This window comes from Heteronotia binoei, chromosome 5, assembly GCF_032191835.1.
Source record: "Heteronotia binoei isolate CCM8104 ecotype False Entrance Well chromosome 5, APGP_CSIRO_Hbin_v1, whole genome shotgun sequence".
Lineage (NCBI taxonomy): Eukaryota > Metazoa > Chordata > Lepidosauria > Squamata > Gekkonidae > Heteronotia > Heteronotia binoei.
This window is the reverse complement of record NC_083227.1, coordinates 85,647,203-85,670,050: the sequence shown is the minus strand read 5'-3', so window position 1 is coordinate 85,670,050 and position 22,848 is coordinate 85,647,203. Positions and strand designations below refer to the sequence as shown.

General features: G+C 38.7%; 1 protein-coding gene across 1 annotated transcript in view; it reads left to right on the top strand.

Moving 5' to 3' along the window:
* The window catches only part of APPL1 (adaptor protein, phosphotyrosine interacting with PH domain and leucine zipper 1), a 44,963-nt gene extending 24,015 nt beyond the window's left edge, over positions 1-20,948 (top strand). Inside the window, exons 11-22 of the mRNA XM_060239732.1 lie at positions 1,393-1,581; positions 2,792-2,834; positions 4,988-5,044; positions 6,935-7,026; positions 7,917-8,099; positions 12,252-12,301; positions 13,936-14,110; positions 14,205-14,241; positions 14,843-14,989; positions 15,114-15,164; positions 18,389-18,478; positions 18,945-20,948. Of these exons, the coding sequence (XP_060095715.1) occupies positions 1,393-1,581; positions 2,792-2,834; positions 4,988-5,044; positions 6,935-7,026; positions 7,917-8,099; positions 12,252-12,301; positions 13,936-14,110; positions 14,205-14,241; positions 14,843-14,989; positions 15,114-15,164; positions 18,389-18,478; positions 18,945-19,091 (1,261 nt within the window). The 3' untranslated portion in view covers positions 19,092-20,948. The remainder of the gene's footprint in view (positions 1-1,392; positions 1,582-2,791; positions 2,835-4,987; positions 5,045-6,934; positions 7,027-7,916; positions 8,100-12,251; positions 12,302-13,935; positions 14,111-14,204; positions 14,242-14,842; positions 14,990-15,113; positions 15,165-18,388; positions 18,479-18,944) is intronic.
* The last annotated feature ends 1,900 nt before the right edge of the window (positions 20,949-22,848 follow it).

The following is a 22,848-nucleotide window of genomic DNA, read 5'->3' as shown; positions in this document are numbered from 1 at the left end:
GTTGGAAATTCAGAGATCCTGTTTCACATATTTTATCAATGTAACTTTTATTCAGTTACTAATTTTAAAAAACCCAAAACTAAGCCCCCTGGTGGCAGAGGAAGGAAATGGCAACTGTGGGAACAGTGTTGGGGAAATAGCTCCTGGATGGATAGAGAAATCCAAACTTTCCCACCCACATGGCCACCGTCAAGGCTTTACTTTCCAACAAAGCAGACTTGAGAAGGAGAAAAGCTGGGGAAACCCCAGAATGTACACTAATATGTGGTGGGGAAGAAGAAAAAAATACTTGCTTCTCAACATCATTGAATTTACTGGCCAGATAACCTGTCTTTACTTGGCTTGAAAGAAGCAAAATTGCTTTCAGAAGAGAAGGGAAATTTTAAATTATGTTGGCGAGTAAACTGTTGCTTTTTAAATGCTTCTGTTCTACTCTGGCTGTCCTAATGTGCAAGAGATCTATGATTCATTTATGTTCTTAACTTTTATTGTTGAATGTGTAATTTTAATACTTATTAATGTTAATTGTTTGTTGGAATTTTATGTTGTGAGCTGCCCTGAGCCTGCTTCGGTGGGGAGGGCGGGATATAAAATAAATAAATAAATTTGTACTATTTCTAGGTGTCCTTCAATGAGGGTGTTGATTAGGTAGGTTTTCCATATGTGTTCATGCCAAACTTTCCCCCATTCTTAGAGCAACCTTTCTTGAGCCTTTTCAAAAGACAGGGAAGCTTCTTTTGCATGCCTCCTCTGTGAACAATTCTCACTCATTCTTGGGGAAAGCTAGTAAATGGCCAAAAGTCTTAAATTTTGAAAGAGGTATACTGCATGGGATTTTGACAAATGTGAGGCTCCTTTAGGCTCCTTTTTTTTTTTAGCAGCACTCCCTTATTTGTCATTATATCTAAAACCTTCCAATGCCTCATAGGAGAGACAATTGAGACTCCTCCAACTGTTGAGTGGAAATTGACTCTCCATGATGCAGAGGAGTGATAGTAGATGTGGGAGGATCTTCCTTTCTTCTGATAAAAAGAGCAACTGTGCATTACAGTTTAAAAGTTAGCTGTCCTTCATAGTATAGTTTCATATAAGCATATTTCAGGTGTATTTAGTATACCAAATTTCAACGTGGTTTGAAATAATTTTGTATACTTTAAGTTTTAAGAATTTTAAGTTGTCCTTCGTCCTCTGACTAGCTGTAGATAATGTCACATAATTCAAACCTAGTAAATGGTTAAGAGTTGAACTGAATTGTGCCGGACTATTATTGAGAGTCTACATTTTTTACTATGGGATAAAGAAATTGTTTCTTCATTGTAGTAGTCTGTTGTGGGGAGGGCGGTTGGCAGTAGTACATGCCAATGCTAAGTCCATCTGCTTTCTTTTTTTCAGTAAAACAGGGCTCGTGTCTTCCAGTTGGGACAGGCAGTTTTATTTCACTCAGGGTGGAAACTTAATGAGCCAGGCACGAGGAGATGTAGCTGGAGGACTTGTTATGGATATAGACAACTGTTCAGTCATGGCTGTGGACTGTGAAGACAGAAGATATTGCTTTCAGATAACATCTTTTGATGGCAAAAAGTTTGTATTCATTCTCAACTACTTAACTGGAAAGTGTGGGGAGGGGGATGCAAACCACTTAATTGTCTCTTTGCAGAGCTTATCAGCTAAAGAGATGTCTTGGGAGGTGCACAGCAGTATTCTTTACCTTTCTGTATGGTAAAAAAGTGACAAGTACATCAGACCAGTAGTTGTCAACAGAACATTGCCTCTGTTAAATAAAATAAAATTAGTATTAATTAATTATTAGGATTTTGATAGCCCTGTGCACCGACACCTTACACATATCTGAAGTTCTGAATACTAGTGCATGAGTTCAGAATAAAACTTGGATTATTAAGCTTGTTTAGTATATGTTAGTTGCATATAATATAATTTGGAAGAATATGTTGTCACTGCTGGTGTTAATCAAGCCCCAAATTGTTCAAAGCAAATTAAATTAATATGCACTTGTAAGGTATATTCTTTGCTACACGAACCTTTTCTTCTCAGTAAGATTGTGAGGGTATGACTCCCCCAAGAGACTTCTGATCAAAAGGGACAGACTGCTATATGGGTTGGATACTAGTGTGTATGTTTGGAATACGAGATATTTTCAAATTATCTTTTGACCACTGAAAAGGCTTTGATGAGTACCACAATATCTGCACGGACAGAAGCTATGCAGGATGAGGATTGCAGGTGAAGGATGGGTATCATGCAGGATTGAGCAGATAAATTGATAGGATCTAGCTCCTTGATCTACCTGCATCGAATCATCATCTTTAGGTCATGAGGGGCATTCTTCCTATTTCTTCCCCTTATCTGCCATCTTATCTACTTACTATGACAAGCTGAGTGTGTTGCACAGTTGTGGCAAAAATCTCCCAAGGGTAAACTACCTGTAGTGTCTGGCATTTTCCTTCTCACTCAGCTGTACTAGCAAGTAGGTATCTCGAATACAGCTTGGTGAGGGGCACATCTGGCAGGTTCCTCATAACAGATCTAACAGTCCAAATGGAAATTTATTTGGTATTTAGAGAGCAATAAATGTTGTATTAAAAATGTGTAATGAATATATAAACTAGTATTCAGGGTCAAGCATTTGTTAATGTATATATAAAATGTATACGTGAATAGGTATGATACAACATATAGCAAAATGAAATATGCTAGAAAACATGGTGTGACAGTCCCTGTCTTGAAAAAATAAATCCCAATTATTTGTCCCCCTTCCTTCTTTTTCTTCTAGGTCTTCTATTTTGCAGGCAGAGAGCAAAAAAGATTATGAGGAGGTACACATCAAAAAAGCTGTTGTAAAATCACAAAAGTGATCCTCTGACCCGTGGAAGCTTTATTCCACATTACATTTGTTGTTCACAAAATCCTTAGTTTTGTTCCCTACAACAGACTAACATAACTTCATCTCTGAAGAAGTAAGGATTGTTATTCAAATAAGATTGTGATATTGTTGCTGTTTTTCACCTGGATTGTCCAAGTAAAATTTGACACCAGTGAAAACTTCCAAATAACTTCCAAAAAACTGTAAGGCAGTTTTTATATTGCTGTTTTAAGAGAAACATAAAAGATACTGGATCAGATCCCATAAAGAATTTTCATGGACAGGAGGGCGGGTGGCTTTTGCCCTCTTCTGCACCTGATCTCTGACTCCCCCCTCATGCTGTTCCTGTGGGGTCCCCTGTTTCCCAGTAACACTTTGGAGGGCATTTTGGGCTGTAGTGGGAGGTGTGGAAGCTAAACTTCACAGATAGAAATGCCTTCCATCCAGGGAACACACTGGTGGAACCCAATTACTCTGTTTAGAAATTATGAAGAGGGGCAAAAAGAAACTGCAAGAGCTTTACAAGTTAAATCTTCATTCCTATGTATTGCAATCCTGTTATGCTTTTCTAGGCCATAGGTGGTCCCAGCATTATTGCATGGTAAGATAGGATTTACTGTAAGGTATGCATCCATTTAGGACAGGCATGGCTTTATTAGCAGAGTTACACTAATTTGTGTAGAATTGGGATGCCTTTTGATCTTATTTGGAGTACTGTGTGCAGTTCTGGTCGCCGCACCTCAAAAAGGATATTATAGCTTTAGAGAAGGTGCAGAGAAGGGCAACTAGAATGATTAAAGGGCTGGAGCACTTTCCCTATGAAGAAAGGTTGAAACGCTTGGGACTCTTTAGCTTGGAGAAACGTCGACTGCGGGGTGACATGATAGAGGTTTACAAGATAATGCATGGAATGGAGAAAGTAGAGAAAGAAGTACTTTTCTCCCTTTCTCACAATACAAGAACTCGTGGGCATTCGATGAAATTGCTGAGCAGACAGGTTAAGACGGATAAAAGGAAGTACTTCTTCACCCAAAGGGTGATTAACATGTGGAATTCACTGCCACAGGAGGTGGTGGCGGCCACAAGTATAGCCACCTTCAAGAGGGGTTTAGATAAAAATATGGAGCACAGGTCCATCAGTGGCTATTAGCCACAGTGTATGGAGCACAGGTCCACCAGTGGCTATTAGCCACAGTGTATGTGTGTATATAACATTTTTTGCCACTGTGTGACACAGAGTGTTGGACTTGATGGGCCGTTGGCCTGATCCAACATGGCTTCTCTTATGTTCTTATGTTCTTATGTATGTGGCTAGAGGCATTAAATTCTACAAAACTATTTATTTATTTAGTCTTCCTGTGGATTCAGTATTAAATTGTTGACAACTGATTGATAGAGAATGTAGCAAATATTCTCATTTCTTTTAAAGATACCATGTTCTTCTGACTAGATAAGGGCCATTTACTCATTTTTACTCTAAAATATCATTTTCTGGTGTGTTTATGTGGCTTTTTTGTGATTATGCATTCTGTTGTGCAGTCAGGAGTATTTTTAACTACATTTTGAGTTTCTTTTTTTTTTTAAATAAGTTGCTTCAATATCTAGAGTTATGTCTAGTAATCTTCTTGTAGAGGGATCTCAGATCTTCCTTGATTTCACTTCCCACCCAGAAATCCCTTCTGATGCTGCTAAAATTGATTTCCTGGATTTGCAGGACCCATGTGCAGTAATAGCCCAGTGAGTCAGTGAGTTGCACTGAAGCAAGGCAAGGTAATGAACTTACCTTTCCTGCCTCTGTGTGGGCAGAAGAGTTGGGAAGAGTGATTTTATCCCCATCTTCACTGCAGCCCACTGACCCAGATGGTTGTTATTTCATGTCAGTCTGGCAGTCCTAGGAATAAACCTTTCTGTTTTCAAAAGAGACTGAGGGAGGGGAATCTGTAACTATCAGCACCTTCTGCTGATGGATTGCTGGTACCAAACCATAAACGAATATGAAAATGTGCAGAAAATTACATGGAAGAAAGGGGGATGAGACATTTGAGTAATAGACATTACGTAGGAAAACCAGTATACTTAATTGTACCTTTTTACTTCCTTTTTCAGTGGATATGTACAATAAACAACATCTCTAAACAGATATACCTCAGTGAAAACCCAGAGGTAATGTTTTCATGTTAAAATTAACTTTTATGTGTAAACGTCACTCTCAGATGAGCCCTGGGGTAAAATTCAGTCTGGTGATAAAGAGGAATCTTTTCTGAAGCAGTTGTTTACAGCGAGAATTTAAAACTGATGTTTATGTTCAGAACACTTCATTCTGTTTTGTCTGAATCAGGCTGCTGTGTTTTTATTTCATGTTCTGATGTATCATGACGTCTGAACTGAGTCTATATGAGAATGTCTTCAGAGTAGTTGTAGTTGAATTTTTAACATACTGAATATTAACCAGAGCCAGTCTGGTGTAGTGGTTAAGTGTGCAGACTCTTATCTGGGAGAACCGGGTTTGATTCCCCACTCCTCCACTTGCACCTGCTGGAATGGCCTTGGGTCAGCCATAGCTCTGGCAGAGGTTGTCCTTGAAAGGGCAGCAGCTGTGAGAGCCCTCTCAGCCCCACCCACCTCACAGAGTGTCTTGTGAGGGAGGAAGGTAAAGGAGATTGTGAGCCACTCTGAGATTCAGAGTGGAGGGTGGGATATAAATCCAATATCATCATCATCTTCTAACACAGCACAAAAAAACTTTATTAAAGCCAGAAGCTTGAAACTGGCCTTGTCAGAGGGGTATGATATAATACAAATTGCAGCATGGAGTAACTTGATAAGTATGAAAAACTTCCACAGAATTACTTTGACAGTGCTGAGTTGATTTGCAAAGGAAGAGGTGTGTGGAACTTGGTAGGAGTATTATGGCAGTATAGCCTGATTACTCAAGATTAGTTTTTTTCATTTTAAAACATTTATGTACTACTTTTTTATTAACAAAATGTGTGGATTGATGTTCATGGTAGAATCTTAACTAGAAATATGAGGCCACAAACTGAGACTGGAAGTCTGTCAAGGCTATAGCTTTTTATGCACCCAGTTTGATGATGGAGCACCCAGCCAGGGATGTTGACAGTGGAGCATGTGCACAGCCTTTGCTGATGTCTGTTAGCTGTGGACTAGTGGGTAGACTAAGCCTTGGCTGAATTGCTAGTTCATCTAGATAATGGGTGTGACAAGACCAAGCTCATTATATGTATCTATACATGTGAGAAAAAGGCATATCTGATGTTTTGCAAATACTTCAGAAACAACACATTTTCCACTGCAGAGATTGATCTGAATTAGATGATAAATATATGAAACAATTTTGAGATATGTGAATGGTTTCCTCCATAGTCTGTACATTTTGTTTTGGGATATGTGTTTGGTACTTTTGTCTGTCTTTTAATGTCTCGTTAAACGAAGCAGTTACCCTGTGGTGCAGTGAAAATCTTGTGTGATTAATCATAGAAGCAATAAAAATATGGAAGTGTAAGATACTATTGTTATAGAGCTCTTATGACACATGGCTGTAAGAAGTCTTTATTTCCCACATACAGCTGTATATTTTTTTTGCCTGCAAGTAGATGATTTATGACAACCCTTGTAGGGTTTTCAAGGCAAGAGGCATTCACAGGTGGTTTGCCAGTGCCTGCCTTTGTGTAATGACCCTGGTGGAGAGCCAGTTTGGTGTAGTGGTTACATGTGCAGATTCTAATCTGGGTGTGATTCCCTACTCCTCCACATGCAGCTGCTGGAGTGACCTTGGGTCAGCCACAATTCTCGCAGCTCTGTTCTCTCAAGAGGAGTTCTCTCAGCCTCACCTACTTCACAGGGTGTCTCTTGTGGGGGGAGGAAGGGAAGGACATTGTAAGGTGCTCTGAGACTCTGAGTGAAGAGCAGTGTATAAATCCAATCTCTCTTTTCCTTTACTCCTTGGTTGTCTCCCATGTAAATGCTAACAAAGAACAATATTTATTTAAAGGGAAATCTTTAATGGTGGTTGTATTTTCCCCCAAAACATAGGAAATTGCTGCACGTGTAAATCAGACAGCTCTAGAGGCAGTCACCCCCTCACCTTCTTTCCAGCAGAGACATGAGAGCATGAGGCCAGCAGTGTAAGTTGCAAAACAGCAGAGTGCTTAAAAATGAGGTTCTATAGACCAAGATGGTGCCGCTGAGCTTCAGTTGTCTGATTACTAAAATTACTTAAAAGTCAATTATGTTTGGAAACTTTATTGTTTTCTAGCTGGCTTCTTTCCATTGAAGCTTTGCACTGCATGTTGTTAAGAGTTCTCAGTCCTGGGGATTTCTTGTTATGGGTGGGGAGAGTGCAAAATTACAAAACCCTGGGGTGTGGATTCACAAACTCACCAGGATGGTAGTCTGCCACCAACCCACACATTGAGAAGCCAAGGGGCAATCTTCTAACTCTACTGGGAATTAACTGCAAGGTAGATTACCTGCAGAAATGAGTTTTCCCAACAATTAACTTGGTACATGGACTCTTTAAGTCTAGGTACTGGAATTAGATTGAGGTATCTGAAGTACAAAACAACCTGGTATAGTAAAAGTATATATGTATTAATGAGTACAGGAATATTTCTACAGATATAGTTAAATCCTAACACATAGTTACCATGTTACACTCCTTCGGTGAAATCAATCATTCCAAGTCTTCTTTATGTGCCAGGCCAGGTCTTAACCCAATGCAGGATTAACCCATTATGTCCAGGATAGCCGAAGATGGCTTGGTTCGACTAACAGGAAAGCTAAACTTCTTGAAGTCTAAAATTTGCATAGGCTGGGGCCCTTGTGCCAATACAAAATCCAGACCATCGAAGTGGGATTACCTGCAGCAAAATGTTTTCAGATTGTCAGTCTGCTAAGGAGATACAAACTAGGTTTATGTTGTGATGATGACGATGGCAGTGCTGCTTTTTTCTCCCTAATGCTTGGCACACTGCATCATGTGATACATTCTCTTTTGGTTTGCTTCATTTTTTAGACAGTCTCGTCCTCCCACAAATCGTACTAGCAGCACTGGGTCTTTGGGATCTGATTCAGCATCTCTGTCAGCGCTTTCTTTGGATTCACTTGTTGCACCTGACATACCTATACAGTTTGACATCATTTCCCCAGTGAGCGAAGATCAACCTGGCCAGGCAAAAATCTCAGGACAGTCAGGCAGGTAGGATGTAACACAAATGTTTGTTGTGACAAAAACAAAACTGGAGGTTGATGATGCTATCCTACAATCAGCCATGCCCCAAGAACAGAATGTGGGCTGAATGATATGCTCTCTTCCCAGTGCTTCTCTTAGCACAAGTTTCCCTTGCTCTCTCTGCCAGCCGTAACTATGATTTAAGGCTTATGCCAATACAGGTAGTTGTCATTGCTGACCAAGCAGAATTAAGTTTAATACCAAGTTTTAAAGTTGTCAAATTCCAGATGGGTATAGCAAGAAAACCATGGAGAAATTACAAATCACCACAATAAAGAATTAATTCAATATCTGTTCAAAGTCCAATGTCATAGAAACTACAGATGGATTGTGAATATTTTCTGTGAATTCTTTATTGTGTTACTGGGCTTTAAGATTATCCTGCTTCCTGCTAGTCTGAGCCAGAGGTGGAGCTTGACTCAGGCTAAGGGGAAGGGATGGTGTTCAGGTTGTAAAACCCAGCAGCCTGTTAGGTAGTCTGCCACCACTCCTTTTTACTGTTCTGGGCCTCAGGAGGGAATATTAACAAACCTACAGCCCTGCAAGGTAGTCCTCTTGCAGTTTGCAGCCACATCCAGTTATACTGGTAGAAATATGACCAAAGGACTTAAGTTACTGGATCCTTGGAGAGCTCTAGTAAATAGTCATGCAGCCTGATGCTTAAAATAGTTAAGGCTTTTATTAAGAAAACAAATGATATTCATAAGATAATATTAAGGCACATGAGCAACAGAAAATAAAACCACTATAGAATACTACTAACTAAACTTTCCGACTCAGGGGTAACATCGCATCACGATGTTTTCACAGCAGACTTTTTTATGGGGTGGTTTGCCATTGCCTTCCCCAGTCATCTACACTTCCCCCCCAGGAAGCTGAGTACTCATTTCACCAACCTCAGAAGGATAGAAGGCTGAGTCATCCTTGAGCTGGCTACCTGAACCCAGCTTTCTCCGAGATTGAATTCAGGTCATGAGCAGAGCTTGGATTGCAGTACTGCAGTTTACCACTCTGAGCCATGGGACTCCTCAACTAAACTATACAACACAGCAGTTGGACAGGCAAAAGTTACCATGCAGACTTGGCTTCATAGTTCTTCAGACAGACAGCATTCCGGCATACTGCTCTGGATCTTGAGATTATAGCAACAGCAGCATGCCCTTGGCTCCCCTGCCTTCAGCACCACCAGTGCAGGATGTTGGTAATTATGGGTTACCAAATTACCCAATGGGGTTGCACACATATTACCTCATCCTAATTGGATGACACAGCAAAATACATGCTCAGTAAATGACTGAGTCTGCTGTACCTTCAGACACAATCATGCTGGTCATGACTACTTACAGCTTGTCATTTGAGAATGCTGTAGCCAGTGCTAAAAGTCCACATAGGCCTATTGGCAGTTAGCCCTTATCTCAGCAGGTGAGGACTCAAGGTCAGTTTACACTCACTACTTTGCTCTTAAACGGCCCTCTCCTGCTGAATTAAGCGTCAGTCAGCAAGAACTTAGGCCTCGAAGCCTGATTAAAGGTTTTGGAATCAAGGAAAGCCAACCAAGAAAAGGCTTTTTCTTAACAAAGATATATTTGACAATGGACTTTGAATAGGTATTGAATTTTTTTATTGTGACGATTTGTAATTCCTCCACAGTTGTATGATTTTCTTGCTATACTCTAGTTCCGTGGATCTCTCTGGGTTGTAAATGCCAGGTAGGGCCTGGAGGTCTCCCAGAATTACAGCTGATCTCCAAGTGACAGATAACAATTCCCCTGGAGAAAATGGCTGGTTTGAATGGTGGCCTGTATAGCACTAAACTCTGCTGATGCCCCTCCCACTACCCTCCCCTAGCTCCACCCCCAAATCTCCAGGAATTTTCCAGCCCAGAGCTGGCAATCCTACTACATTTTGTGAAATGATTCAAATCCCTGGTTAAGAATGGGCCCTGATGACTGTGAGCTACTAGTACATTTGGCACTGATATAGCTCATATCTGTGCTTGAGACAGTGGGTAGAATTTACACACGGAACGGGGCAGGCTTCAGAGGGAAAACCATAATCCTGAGGACTATGGCTAAGGATCCAGAAGAATTTTGTCTGCATGGGAGCATGTGAGGGAAGAGCAGAACCTTAACACAGTGGTGTAAATTTCAAGAATTTCAGCTTCTGTGTGCACTGTCCAATTCCTTTTGGCAATTTTTTCATCCTGTTTAAGCTTTAAAAGTTTTGTTTCTTAAAAAGTATATTTTCCTTTCCTATTGCTTGCTTGCCCCAGCACCTTGGGTATTTCCTCTTGGAAACTCAAGAGAAATGTGATAGCCCTGCTTCCAGGTGGTGATGGCATACTGATGACTCTCTTCCTAAGCTAAACAGGTGAGTGAAAATGGTCTAGGCTTCTGGAGTAATATCTGATAGGGAGATAAACAAGCAATTGTGTTAAGTATCCCCCCTCCCCTATCAGATTCAGTCTTTTCTCAAAAATAATGGTTTAAAATTAAAATATTTGTGTGACATTTATAGCATTAGAAATTTTTACCTCCCCCATAAACAGAAGTATAATCAGACTACATCATGCAAAAAATGTTTGGTGGCAATTGTTAAAACAGTGCAGATTGCTCAAAGCAGTAGGCATGATCTAGTTTGTTCTGGTGAATGTGGTATTGCAACATGAAAATAAGCCTTAATGCAGGGTGGAGGAAGATTGGTAAGGAAGAAACTTTCAGACTCTAATAGGACAGGCTGCATCTCAATTGTGGACTGGGAGGCCATACGACATGTCCTGCAACAGTGCAAATAGACACTTCTAGCTTTGTTCTTTGGGAGTTATAAAACAGCTTCAAAAAGAAAAAGACTACTGCTGCTGAGTTTTGTAGTATGGGGTAGTTTTCTGTGGAGTTGAACAGCCTTTGGGTGATAATTTTCTGGAACAATTCTCATGAAGTTTAATTACCATGAGAGAAAGAGAGAGACTTTTCAAATAAGGCTAACTCCACTGAACAGATGTATTCGGTTACTTAGGCTGAATGGCTTTTATAAACTCCAATAAGAAAATAACCAAATGCAGTATCTCAGTGACAGATTAAATGCATCATAGTAATCAGAGATCGTTGAACTAAAGTACAAATATCTGAAGTTCCTTGTGTAATTATTTTTAATGTATTTGTAGCACAGTTTAGGGGAGGTTGGTGACTTGGAGTTCATGCTTAAATAATCTTAACATTCGGACTTGCACCTTTCTTGCCATTTGTCAAAAATTACATATTTACCTGAAAGGAAGATCAGTTCCCCCCTCCCCCGCAGAATTGCTTCTAGAAAAAAATAGAGGATAGTTTAAATTCACTTATAAGGTACAGGTATGTGCAGTAATAAACTTTTGTGTATAACCTGTTTTTTACATTTACGGTCTTCCTTTTGGATAAATATAGTATGTGCCTTGGATTTCTTTTCCTCTGTGTTACAAAATGGATTACCCCTTTAAAAAAATCATGTCCTCTTTTTATGCATCATCTAGTTTACCTCCTCCCTCCTTCCCTTTTTGGTAGCACATTTCCTTTGCCCTCTGAAACTGGAAGCCTAGAGTATTTTCACTTGCATGTAATTTGAATAATGATGTTTGAGAGTTGCACTTAACATATAGCCATGTTTCTCTTTATTAATATTGAAATCCTATTTAATAGTTTTAAACACTGTACTTGAAATGGTGACTTCTTATAAGCAAATAATTTCTATAGATAAAGAAGTGGGACAGCATGCAGTTTCGGGAAAAGCATTGTTCTTTGTTGGGCATAGATCAGGATTGCCTTCCCTCCCCCCAAAGTGAAAGAAAATCAACTTTTTTGCCAGACTAGAATTAAGATGACAGTTTAGTCCAAGAGTGGCTGTGATTTTCAAGTAGAGCAGTGCTGTGTGTGGTTGGGAGTGCCCTTCCACTAGTTTCCTGCTGAAGTATACCAGTTTGTATAAACTATCTCCAGTGATGCTGTACTCTGAAGCTCATTGGTATGAATCTTTCAAAATCTACAACCTTGAGATTTTGTTTGCTTTTTTCATTACAGTGCAGACAGATTATTAGTGATGCTTATATACTGATTTCTGATACAGTATTTTTGGGTTTTTTGACAGGCGTACAAACCCTTTTGGAGAATCTGGAGGAGTTAAATCAGAAACAGAAGGTAAAGCAGAATTTCAGCTAAAACCTGAAATACATTTAATATAACCTGTAGGCTGATGTGTCTTTGAAGAGCGGAGTGTTCATTTGAACCACTAAGTTCAGAATTAAAATAATTACAAGAAATAATTTTGGATGTAACTCTGAGAAGAATGAAAAGAGCACAGAGGCAGTTTCAAAGAGTTGAGAGCCGGTTTGGTGTAGTGGTTAAGTGTGCAGGCTCTTATTTGGAGAACTGGATTCGATTCTCCACTCCTCCACACACACCTGCTGATGCGATCTTGAGTCAGTTATAAGTTCTCACAGAGCTGTTGCTCTCAAGAGCAGTTTCTGTTAGAGCTCTCTCAGCTCCACCTACCTTACAGTGTGCCTGTTGTTGGGAGGGGAAGGGAAAGGAGATTGTAAGCTGCCCTGAGACTCCTTCGGGTAGTGAAGAGCAGGGTATAAATCCAATCTCCTCCTCCTCTTCTACTACTACTACTTCTTCCTTATCCTCCTCAAACTTTATTTGGTCCAGGTATATGACTATATATTCCGTCTGTGCCAGGGGGTTCCAGATGTTTATTTTTCCATCTGGGCTTCTTCAGGGCAAACAGACTGTGTAATGCAGTTGAATATTTAGCTAGTGTTGCCTGTCATTTTGCTGGGAAAGGAAGTAATAAGTGCATTAGTCCACAGGATAGCTTGAGGCTTTGTGAAGGGCTGAAAGGAAACCAGAACCTTGCAAAAGAGTGGAAGGTCACAGATTCTTCAGAACTGATAGGCAAGGTTCATGTGAACCAGCTAACCACAGCTTTTTGTTATCGGATCCTTGGGCTGCTCATATGGCTTGATTTTGATTGTATTTCACTGATAACGCTGGAGTCATTCATCGTGGCCCAGCAACATACTAATTGGAAAGGCTCTCCCTAATTACTACTACTGTGTCCCTAGATCCATCTGACTCAAATTTTAAGCCGTTGCTCTGAACACCTGCTGCTTTGCCTTAAGCAATCAATCTAGTTAGTGCCTGGTTAGTCTTGAGTTTGTCCAAGTTTCAGTTTGTATTGTTGTTCAAATAATTCTGCACAGAGAAGATTACTTTCCATGAAGTCCTTTGCAGTGGTTCTGCAATGGGGCAACAGTAAGGAAGGAATGGGGCAGCAGTAAAGGAAGACAGTCAATTCTGAAGAGTGTCATTGTGTTGTGTAGAGGTTAAACTAGAACTGAGAAGATGCAGGTTCAAATACCTTCTCAGCTATGAAGCGTAGTGGTCCAGACACATGCACATTCTCTCTCTTTCCTCAGCCTACTTCACTGTCATTATAAGGATAAAATATCAGGGGAAACAGACTGGGTCACCCTGAAATTCTGGAGAAAAATAGGACTGCGCCGTTTTTTCACCAGAACTTGGTGTATACCTCCCACTCCCCCAAGGCTGCTTTCAAATATATTGATGCAAAAACTTTACAAATTAGATCTGCTTTGGACTTTTAGTAAATATATTTTTAATCAAGTATACAAAGATTTGGAGAGTATCCTGTGGTTATAAATATGGCTTGCATTACAGGAACATTTTATTGGACATATGAAGAGCAATATTATACTGGAAAGTCTAGAAGTAGTTTACACTATTTGTTTCATGTATGTTTGTTATAGATTCTATCCTTCATCAGTTATTTATTGTAAGATTCCTTGGATCCATGGAAGTGAAGTCTGATGAAAATCCTGATATTGTTTATGAAACTATGCGCCAAATACTAGCAGCTCGAGCTATACATAACATTTTCAGAATGACAGAATCACATCTGTTAGTCACATGTGACTGTTTAAAGTAAGTGCACTTTGCAAAACTAATGAACACTTTGTCAGGCAAATTTAATGCAGTTCTTTCTCTGTTTAGTAACTTTTAAAATTAACACTTCTAGGTTAATTGATCCACAGACACAAGTTACAAGACTCAGGGTAAGTTGCTAATAAATCTAGTAATAATAATGTCAGAGCTATCAAATTTGGGAAATTATTCTGATGCTTCAGTGCAGTCTGTGCTTTCTCATTGTCAACCATACATTATGACAGAAATCAAAGTAAACCCAAAATAAGCCTGTGTGTAATTTAGCATGAAGCAGCGGACACTCCATTCCAAAATACTATTAACATCACTGCAACGTGGGGTTGAATCCAAAGGGGCTTTTTGTTTGTTTGTTTTGTGTGGAGGTGTTTAGTCCATTGGGCAGTTACTACTTGAGCTATAGCATCCTTTGCTGCATTCCCAAAGGTTCCCAAACCCTTAGAACCCTTTTTTTTGTTGTTGGAGGAGGGGGGTAGATTGTAGATGGTAAAAGGAGGCAAGAAGAATCTGTATGGGCATCTCCTCAACCAAATAGAATTAAGCTGTAGCAATCACTTGAGCATTCAAGCTTACTGTTAAGCCATTTTAGTCCACATCAGTTTCATGGCACTTGCATTTCTTCTTTTGTACGTCCATTTATTTTCAGTGAAAGCTACAGTACATTGTTGTCTGATACCAATCAATTTTAAATTTCATTTTTTTTGTGTAAAAAAGTTTCCTTTGCCAAATATAGTTCTGTACACCACTCATCAGGAGAACAAACGCCTTTTTGGATTTGTCCTTCGAACTTCATCAGGGAGACCAGATAGCAGACCGACTTCAGTCTGCTATATATTTGAATCAAACAATGAAGGGGAAAAGGTATTGCTACAATAAATTTCTTGAATATATCAACACTCTGAAGCTTTAGAGATTTGCTTTAATGACCGATTAAAAGATGGTCATCTTTATCATTCTTAATGACTTCTGATTTTTTCCTGTTTAGATTTGTGACTCTGTAGGACTTGCAAAACAGATTGCATTTCATGCTGAATTGGTAAGATTTTCAATGGCTATAAAATGAATCAGTTTTGTGCACATATAGCATTTTAGAGCTAAAGGAATCTGAAGACCACCAAGCTAAGCCTCCTTTTAAGGGAGGATTGTTTTAGAATTGCTTAGGCCATTAGAGGATATTGTTTTTAATCTTCCCTCTCCTGGAAAAGATGAGTTTTCCTGCAGTTGTTTCTCCGGTTTATAACAATCCCTATCCAAAGATGTCTTTTGAGAATGTGCTTCTTTAGTTTCTGATGTACTTTGGTGGTTTCCAGACATGAATGCCATCAACTCTGAACATAAACACTTTGTCTAATAAAGATTCATAGAAATAAATCACAGCAATACAATGAGGGCAAAAATACCACTTGAAAGCTAGCAGTCTGGCTTGCAGTATGTGATCTAAAAATGTGGTTGGTGTGGTGGTTTATTTTTTCCCCTGTACTTTGGTCAGGGTGTCTGTTGGCAACTTCTAGAATCCTGCATACAATTAGTCTTAAAAGCTAATTTTTCAGCCTCTGCCAAAACAATATTGTAAATTTGGCAAACTTGTTTTGCTGTGTTTTTAATTTTTTAAATTAATTTTTAAATTTTTTTACAGTTGGCCAATGGGCTATTAAACCTGAATAAACTAGACTTGATTTGTTAGTCTCAACAACAAGACAGCCTTTATTGGCATATGTAAGAATATAAAATAGAGGGTTGGCCAGGTTACATATTAAAAGAATACATAATCCATGCAGAATAAAATTAGGATTACAAGTTAAAACAAAGTAGCAACATAGTAAAACCTGAAACATAGTACTACTTATCAGGATGAGTAACCATGGCTCTATAAAAAAACTTTGCTACTAATTCTGCTATTTCCAGATCAAAATTATCTAGCAAGAAAAGCACCTTAAAATCATCAGAGGTCTCTAAAATTTGGGTCAATATGGGGTATAAAAGATCCTGGTGGTATGCCAAATAGAGAGGACATCGGAGAAGAACATGGGCAACAGTCTCAACACAATCCATTTTGCAGGGACAGCACCTACTTGAATAGGGAGTCCCTTGGAATCTGCCCAATAAAATGGCTGATGGAAGGGCATTGAATCTGGCCAAGGAAAAGGCTCTGCGCAGATTTGGAGCTAGAAGTTGGTAGAGGTACACAGCTGGAATATTTGCATTTGGAACAATCCCTAAGCTTAGGGGAGAACAGATTCTGTTGGCAAGACTATAAAAAGTTTGTAGCTCTGAGCTCAGTAGACTAGATTTTATTTCTAAAATAGCCTCAGACTCAGAAAGCAAGGATAAGGAATCTAAAGAAAGATTCAGGGAACTTATTTTAGCTTTAATGTAAGATAGCCAGGTAGAATTATCAGATTCAGAAAGTAGCTGGTACACAAAACTAAGTGGATCAGAGTTGAAGTGGAGTCATAACCAGAATTTAATAGTGTGAACCCATGCCTTAGTAGCCAACAAATTCTGACCGCACTCCAAACATAAAACGGCATAAGGAACATACATAGGTACCCCCATGATCTTTTGCAAAAAGGTGGAGTGGACACGTTCAACTGAAATGTAAACTGCATCAATTCAGAGAGGTACCCCATACAATAACTGTGCTCGAGTTTTAGCATTAAAGGCCTTAAGTGCTGCTGGCACATAATGATTACCTCTGTCAGAGAAATAAAAGCGAGATATTGCTGCAGCAACGTTAATAGCCATTTTGCGATGGTGGATCCAAGTAGCATTGGATTGAAAATAGATCCCCAGGTATTTGAAGTTCTTAACCTGTTCGTTACCACTAATGTGGACTACTGCACCCTTCTTAAATCTTCGTTCGCGAAGTCAAGCCGAGAGAGATACCACTAATAGTCCATTTGTATGATTTTTGGGAAAAAGGAAAGACCAGTACCTTTGATTTTTCATAGTTTAGCTCCAGTCTGTTAGTCACACAGTATTCGTGACAACGGTTCAGTAAGCATTTTAATCCAACATGAGAGGTAGACAAGAGAACTGTATCATCTGCATATAATAACAAGGGAATGTGGGCAGAACCAAGTCTAGGGCTGGGGCCATCAACTAAAGATAAGAACGGGGCAAGATCATTAAAAAAAAGATTAAACAAATGGGGTGCTAAAATGCACCCCTGCTTAACTCCTTTCCTTGTGTGGATTTTGGGGGAGAGTCTCCCAGACAAAGAACACCTGACTTTGCAGGACGTGAAGGTGTGAAGTCTTTTCATAAGAAACAATAACCTCTTATATAAAGACATCCCCTCAAGCTTTACCCAGAGAAGTTCCCTTGAAACCGAGTCAAAAGCCCCTTTAAGGTCCAAAAAGACAACATACAATTTAGACTTTTTCCTTCTTGTGTACTTATTGATCAAATGAGTGAGGACTAAACAAAGCTGACTTCCCCTGGCAGAAACCCACCTTTTCTGATCCCAAAATTTTAAAAGATAGCATCCAGGTACAGAGCTTAATTTGCAAAAATTTTGCATATAGTTTCCCAATAACAGATAAAAGACTAATTGGTCTAAAATTAGAGGGATTGTGATGGCAGCCCTTTTTGTAGATGGAAGCAATTATTGCATTAGTCCAGGCTGCTGGCATCTGGCCAGTCTTATTTACCAGGGTGAAAAGAGCAGCTAGTGGAGGGGCCCACAACTCTGGGTCAGCTTTCAGTACCTCAGGAATTATCACATCTGGGCCAGGAGCTTTGCCTAATTTCAGTTGATCTATAAGAGTTGTTATTTCCTCAGAGGTAACGGGAGGCCCCTCTAGGAGACCATCCAGGGGGGAATTACCCAGCTGGGTTCCATTAGAGAAATCCTCATGAAATACATCAGAAAAAATATTTGAACCATGTATCAGGGAAATAACTGATATAAAAGGAGTCTCAGCAGTGATTATGGCCCAAAATTGCCTGGAATCATTCAAGGTAATAGCACTGAGAAGTTGTCCCCATTGTTTGTTAATAAAAGCCAACCTATTAGTCTTTATAAGATGGTGTAAGTGGTTTTTAAGTATCTGGTACTCAACTGGTAAGCAAGCGGCTACAGAATTGTTAGTCTTTAAAGATATTAGCAGACATTTGTGAAAAGATTAGCTACTTGCATTATTCCTTTGATGTAAGACTTTTTCAGTAGCAAAACGTACTAGATATGTAAACTTACTCCACCTATTTGTTGATGTGAATTTAAACAGCTATTAACCCTCATTACATTTTTTTCATCAGGATCGTAGAACCTCAGAGAAGCAGAAAGAAATAGAGAGGGTGAAAGAGAAACAACAAAAGGAGCTCAGCAAACAAAAACAAATTGAGAAGGTATGTTAGCATTAGTGTCTAATTTTCAGGTTCATGTTCTTTCTTCAAAAGATATTACATGTATTGGTTTGTTTTGAACTGCTGATACAAAGGAAACAGATTTGTCCTAAGGAGAATATAGCTGATGGGAAGTGTGAGTAAATAATATCTGTAATTCAGAAACCCCTTTATATGCATCTGGGCTTGGTCACATGCAATAGATTTACAAAATTATGGATGGTGAGAAAATGGAAAGCACTAAATAGAAATTATAAAGTCATACATCCCAAAAATAGAACCTGGGGCTACCTAGCAAAACTAACTGGCAAGAGATTTGAGGCTAGGGTTGCTAGCTCTGAATACCTGGTGATTTAGGGGGTTTGCAGCTGAAAATAATTGTGCTCTTCTGATGCACAGCATAATGAGAGATATTTGGGTAACCTGTTTAAATAGAAAGCATCCAAATCAATACCTTTTTTCTTTTCAGGATTTGGAAGAGCAAAGCCGTCTAATAGCTGCTTCTAGTAGATCTAATCAGAGTGCTGGAGAGGGCCAATTTGTCGTCCTTAGTAGCCAATCAGAAGACAGTGATTTGGGAGAAGAAGGGAAGAAGAAACGTGAATCTGAAGCATGAACTGACCTTAGTGGGAGTCTTTGGACATCTGAGATGAGATGGCAGAGAATGCAAAAGAAACAAAGGTGTAGGGTTTCCTTTATTAGATGAGACTTCATATTTTGAACTTTCATTTTTCTTTTCCTGCACTTGCATAATGTAGATACGGACTTTCATACTGTAAGGAATCATGTTCAATGATTGTGGCAGAATTGGAGTTTATGGACTTTTTTTGTTTACCAGGGTGATCGTAACAAGGTAAAAGTTGGCATAAGTTATGATTTTACTCTCCTGTTCAAAATGTGCTTTAAATAGGTATCACGCTAATTGCCGCTAAATGATTGTGAGGATAAATGGCCGGGGAGGGGGGGATAAGTACTGCAAAACCAGAAAAATCATGATAGTGTTTTTAAATTTAAATTGTTTGTATCATTTTTATTTGAAATTGCAATGGGTTTTATTAGCTTCTCAACATATTTTTGGCGACCTCCTTGAATGGTGACTGCAAAACTAATGCAGGTTAGCAATTGGAATGGGTATAACTGTTCATATAACAAATGTTTCCATTTAAAGATGAGAACAATAATATGTGTATGTCCAGGTAATTGACAGTGAGCTTGCAATGATTATTGGCATTCAGTAAATCTTTGGAGCCTTAGGTTTGAAAATGTTGATAGAAGAACCATTTGTTCAAAGAACTTATAAACTAACAGTTGAGATGTGAATTAAAATTAGTTTTGAAGGACAACTTTGGTGTGCCACATAAGTACTTGTATAGCTTGCATGAATCTGCTAAATTGCTGAGAAGTGTAGGCTGAACTTTGTTTTTATTTAGAAAAAAGTAACAAGTCTTCAAATATATCAGATGTCAGCATTTTCTGCCTGCACCAGAGGACTCTTAAAACAAAAGTTTATCCTTTATATTGTACTAACTACAGTAACTAGGAAAGTCCATTATAAAGTCCTACATCCCAAATGATCAAACCATTAGTTTCATTAAAAGCAATCTGTAAAATGGGCTTAATCCATGGAAGTTGCTCAGAATAGTAGAGGCCAACATTTAGTCTCCTGTGCATTCAGCTGTAGGCTCTGTGTAGCATTTATGTGAACAAATGAAGCCTATATCCTATAGTTTAGTTATGCACATCCCTTTCATCCAAGCAGGATTACCTTTTTAAAAACTTCGCCCTAAAGATTGCTAAAAAACCTGCCTTGATATACCTAAGTTTTTGTTGCTGAAATGGGAAAAAACTCACTCTGAAGGAAGAAACAAAAATGCATCATGAATCATTAGATATCTGAGACCTTTTGAAGTACCCATTTTGCTACCCACTCCTGAGACCTGTGGAGGAATTTCTCTCATAGAACTCCAATACTGTTTGCCAAGAAACTATTAATATCTATCAAAAGGAGCTCGATAGGGCTCCAGCAAATTTAGGGGCTGCAGCTGCTAGCAGTTTCTCCCCCTTCCACCACTACCCTGAGTTTCTGCGAGTATCGACTTGTGCATAAGGCTGATGAAATACATTTAATGCTGCTTCATTTACTTGTGGTAAAGGAATACTAACCTATGTTTTATATTTGGGGGTAGCTTACTTTCTAAATTGGCAAAGCCCATCATAATTATATCTTTTTTAGCTTAATAAAGCCATATATTATGTTACACTGTGTTAATTTTAAATTTGTGTTGAAGCGAATAACCAGTTTCTATGATAAACAAGTCTTATGTTTTCAGATTAACCTCTGCCAGTTGTTGCCTGCAATCTTTGTTTGTGTGTGTGTATATATATGTAAAGATGTTATGTTCATACACTGTATTATAATGTGCATAATACCTGTATGTCCTTGATAATAAAACTGATGGGTATTACTCCTCTACCAATTGTCAGATAAGTTTTAAAGGGCTCACACATTTGCTTTCCATTGAATTGGAGACTGCTGGTTATTTTGTGTACTCAAATCTTGTCTTTGTGGGGAGTGAACATATGCGTGGGTGTAGAATGAGAATATACAGGGCTTCTGTAGTTAAAAAAAAATTATAAATGTGTCACCACATTGATTAATGGCTTGCATGTTAGGGGACATTTTAATAAAACTTAGTCCTGGAAGTAGGGCTGAGGTTTTCCATCTCTTGTTAGAAAGGTATGTAAAATCTGAGCATGTACCTTCTACATTTCGTTTTTTGTTGGATATGTGGATTGGATCCATCAATGGAAGTTGCTGACAACCGTCTTTCCTGCATTCTCCTTCCCCAACAGTCTCTTATAGTCTTGGGAAAGTTTATTTTCAGGATCCAGCAGCCTTGTGTGTAGTGAGGCTTTAGTGGATAGGTGCCACTTTTGTCAGTAGCTCTGGAAGGTGGCTGGAAAGGACTGCTGGGGGAGGGAAATGCAGGATGTAGCCCTGTCTTTGAACAGACAAGACTAATTTGAATTCCTGATTGTTACGCTGATGGTATAGAACCACTCATACCATATTTAATGCTGTATAGTAAATATGTATTTTCCTACTCAGAGACTCTTTGTGTAGAAAGACTGTTGTATGCGGAACATTGCTCTGCTAATCATGAAAATAATGTTCCATTGTATTTTAGCGATGAATTAAGGTTTTTTCCCCCCTCTCCCACTACATCTCTGTGTTAAAGCACATGAAGAGTTGAGCACAACTTCTGGCTCATATGTTTTTATAAAGTAGTATTGATCCAATTTTAGTACAGAATTGGAGAAGGAAATAAGATATTCAGCAGTGGCAAACATTTGTTTTTTATTCCTGCGCTCAACCACCCTCGAAAGTGCACAGCAAAAAAAAAAATCCTAAGAAGGTTTCCTCCCCCCCCGTAAGCTATCCTTTTCCACCCCCTTAATCTAGTCTAGGCATTGATGTTTCTTGTTTGCACATCATACACACACATAAAACCTGATCAAATTTCTCTTGTTCTCCTGCTTTTAATCACTATTTCTGGTCATGTTTTAGACACCCTGCAAATATAGTCATCAAACAATAACTTTAGTTTAGAATGTGCCCTCATTTCTGAGGAAAAGTAATCCGAATTGTCATTTAAAGAAATAACTTTGCATAACTAAAAGCAAAGCAAGAAGTCTGTAAAATTAACTTGAGTGATTTTTATAATGTAGTAAATTGGTCAAATTCTTCCAGTAATGTAATGGGTTGGTCCTGTTCTGTGACTGTGATTTTTGCAAAGTTTTTAAGTCTAATGAAGTTTCCCTCAATATTGTATCAATAATTTCTAATGATTGTCAACTTGATATTTGCAGTTGCAGACTGAAATCTGTATGCTAATAAATGAGAGGACTTCAGCAACATTTAGTTGTAACTATAGTGTATGAGTTTCTGTAGTAAACAATATGAATACATTTTGTTTATAGTAGTTTCTAACCATACCCAAAATTTTCAGACATCCCTGCAATTCTTTGTTGTTTTAACTGTTGGTATTCAAGAACCTTACATGTATATATGATATAGTCAGAGAATCATTTATTATACTTAATAAAAATAACAGCTGGAATGATGTCTATTTTATATTTAATAGAATGACAGAGCACCATTTGCTTTGCAGAAATTGATCCCCAAGTCTGTAGTGCATTTGAGTTTACAGCCTTCAGAATGTTTTGTAATCAAACATCTTTCACTTGTAGGAATTTAAAATGCAAATTTGTTTTTCCTGTTACATTTCACTGTGAGATCTGTGATAACTTGGTAAATATTGTGTGACTTTGATAAGCTGAATAACAATCAAATGCACACCTGTACTATTCTG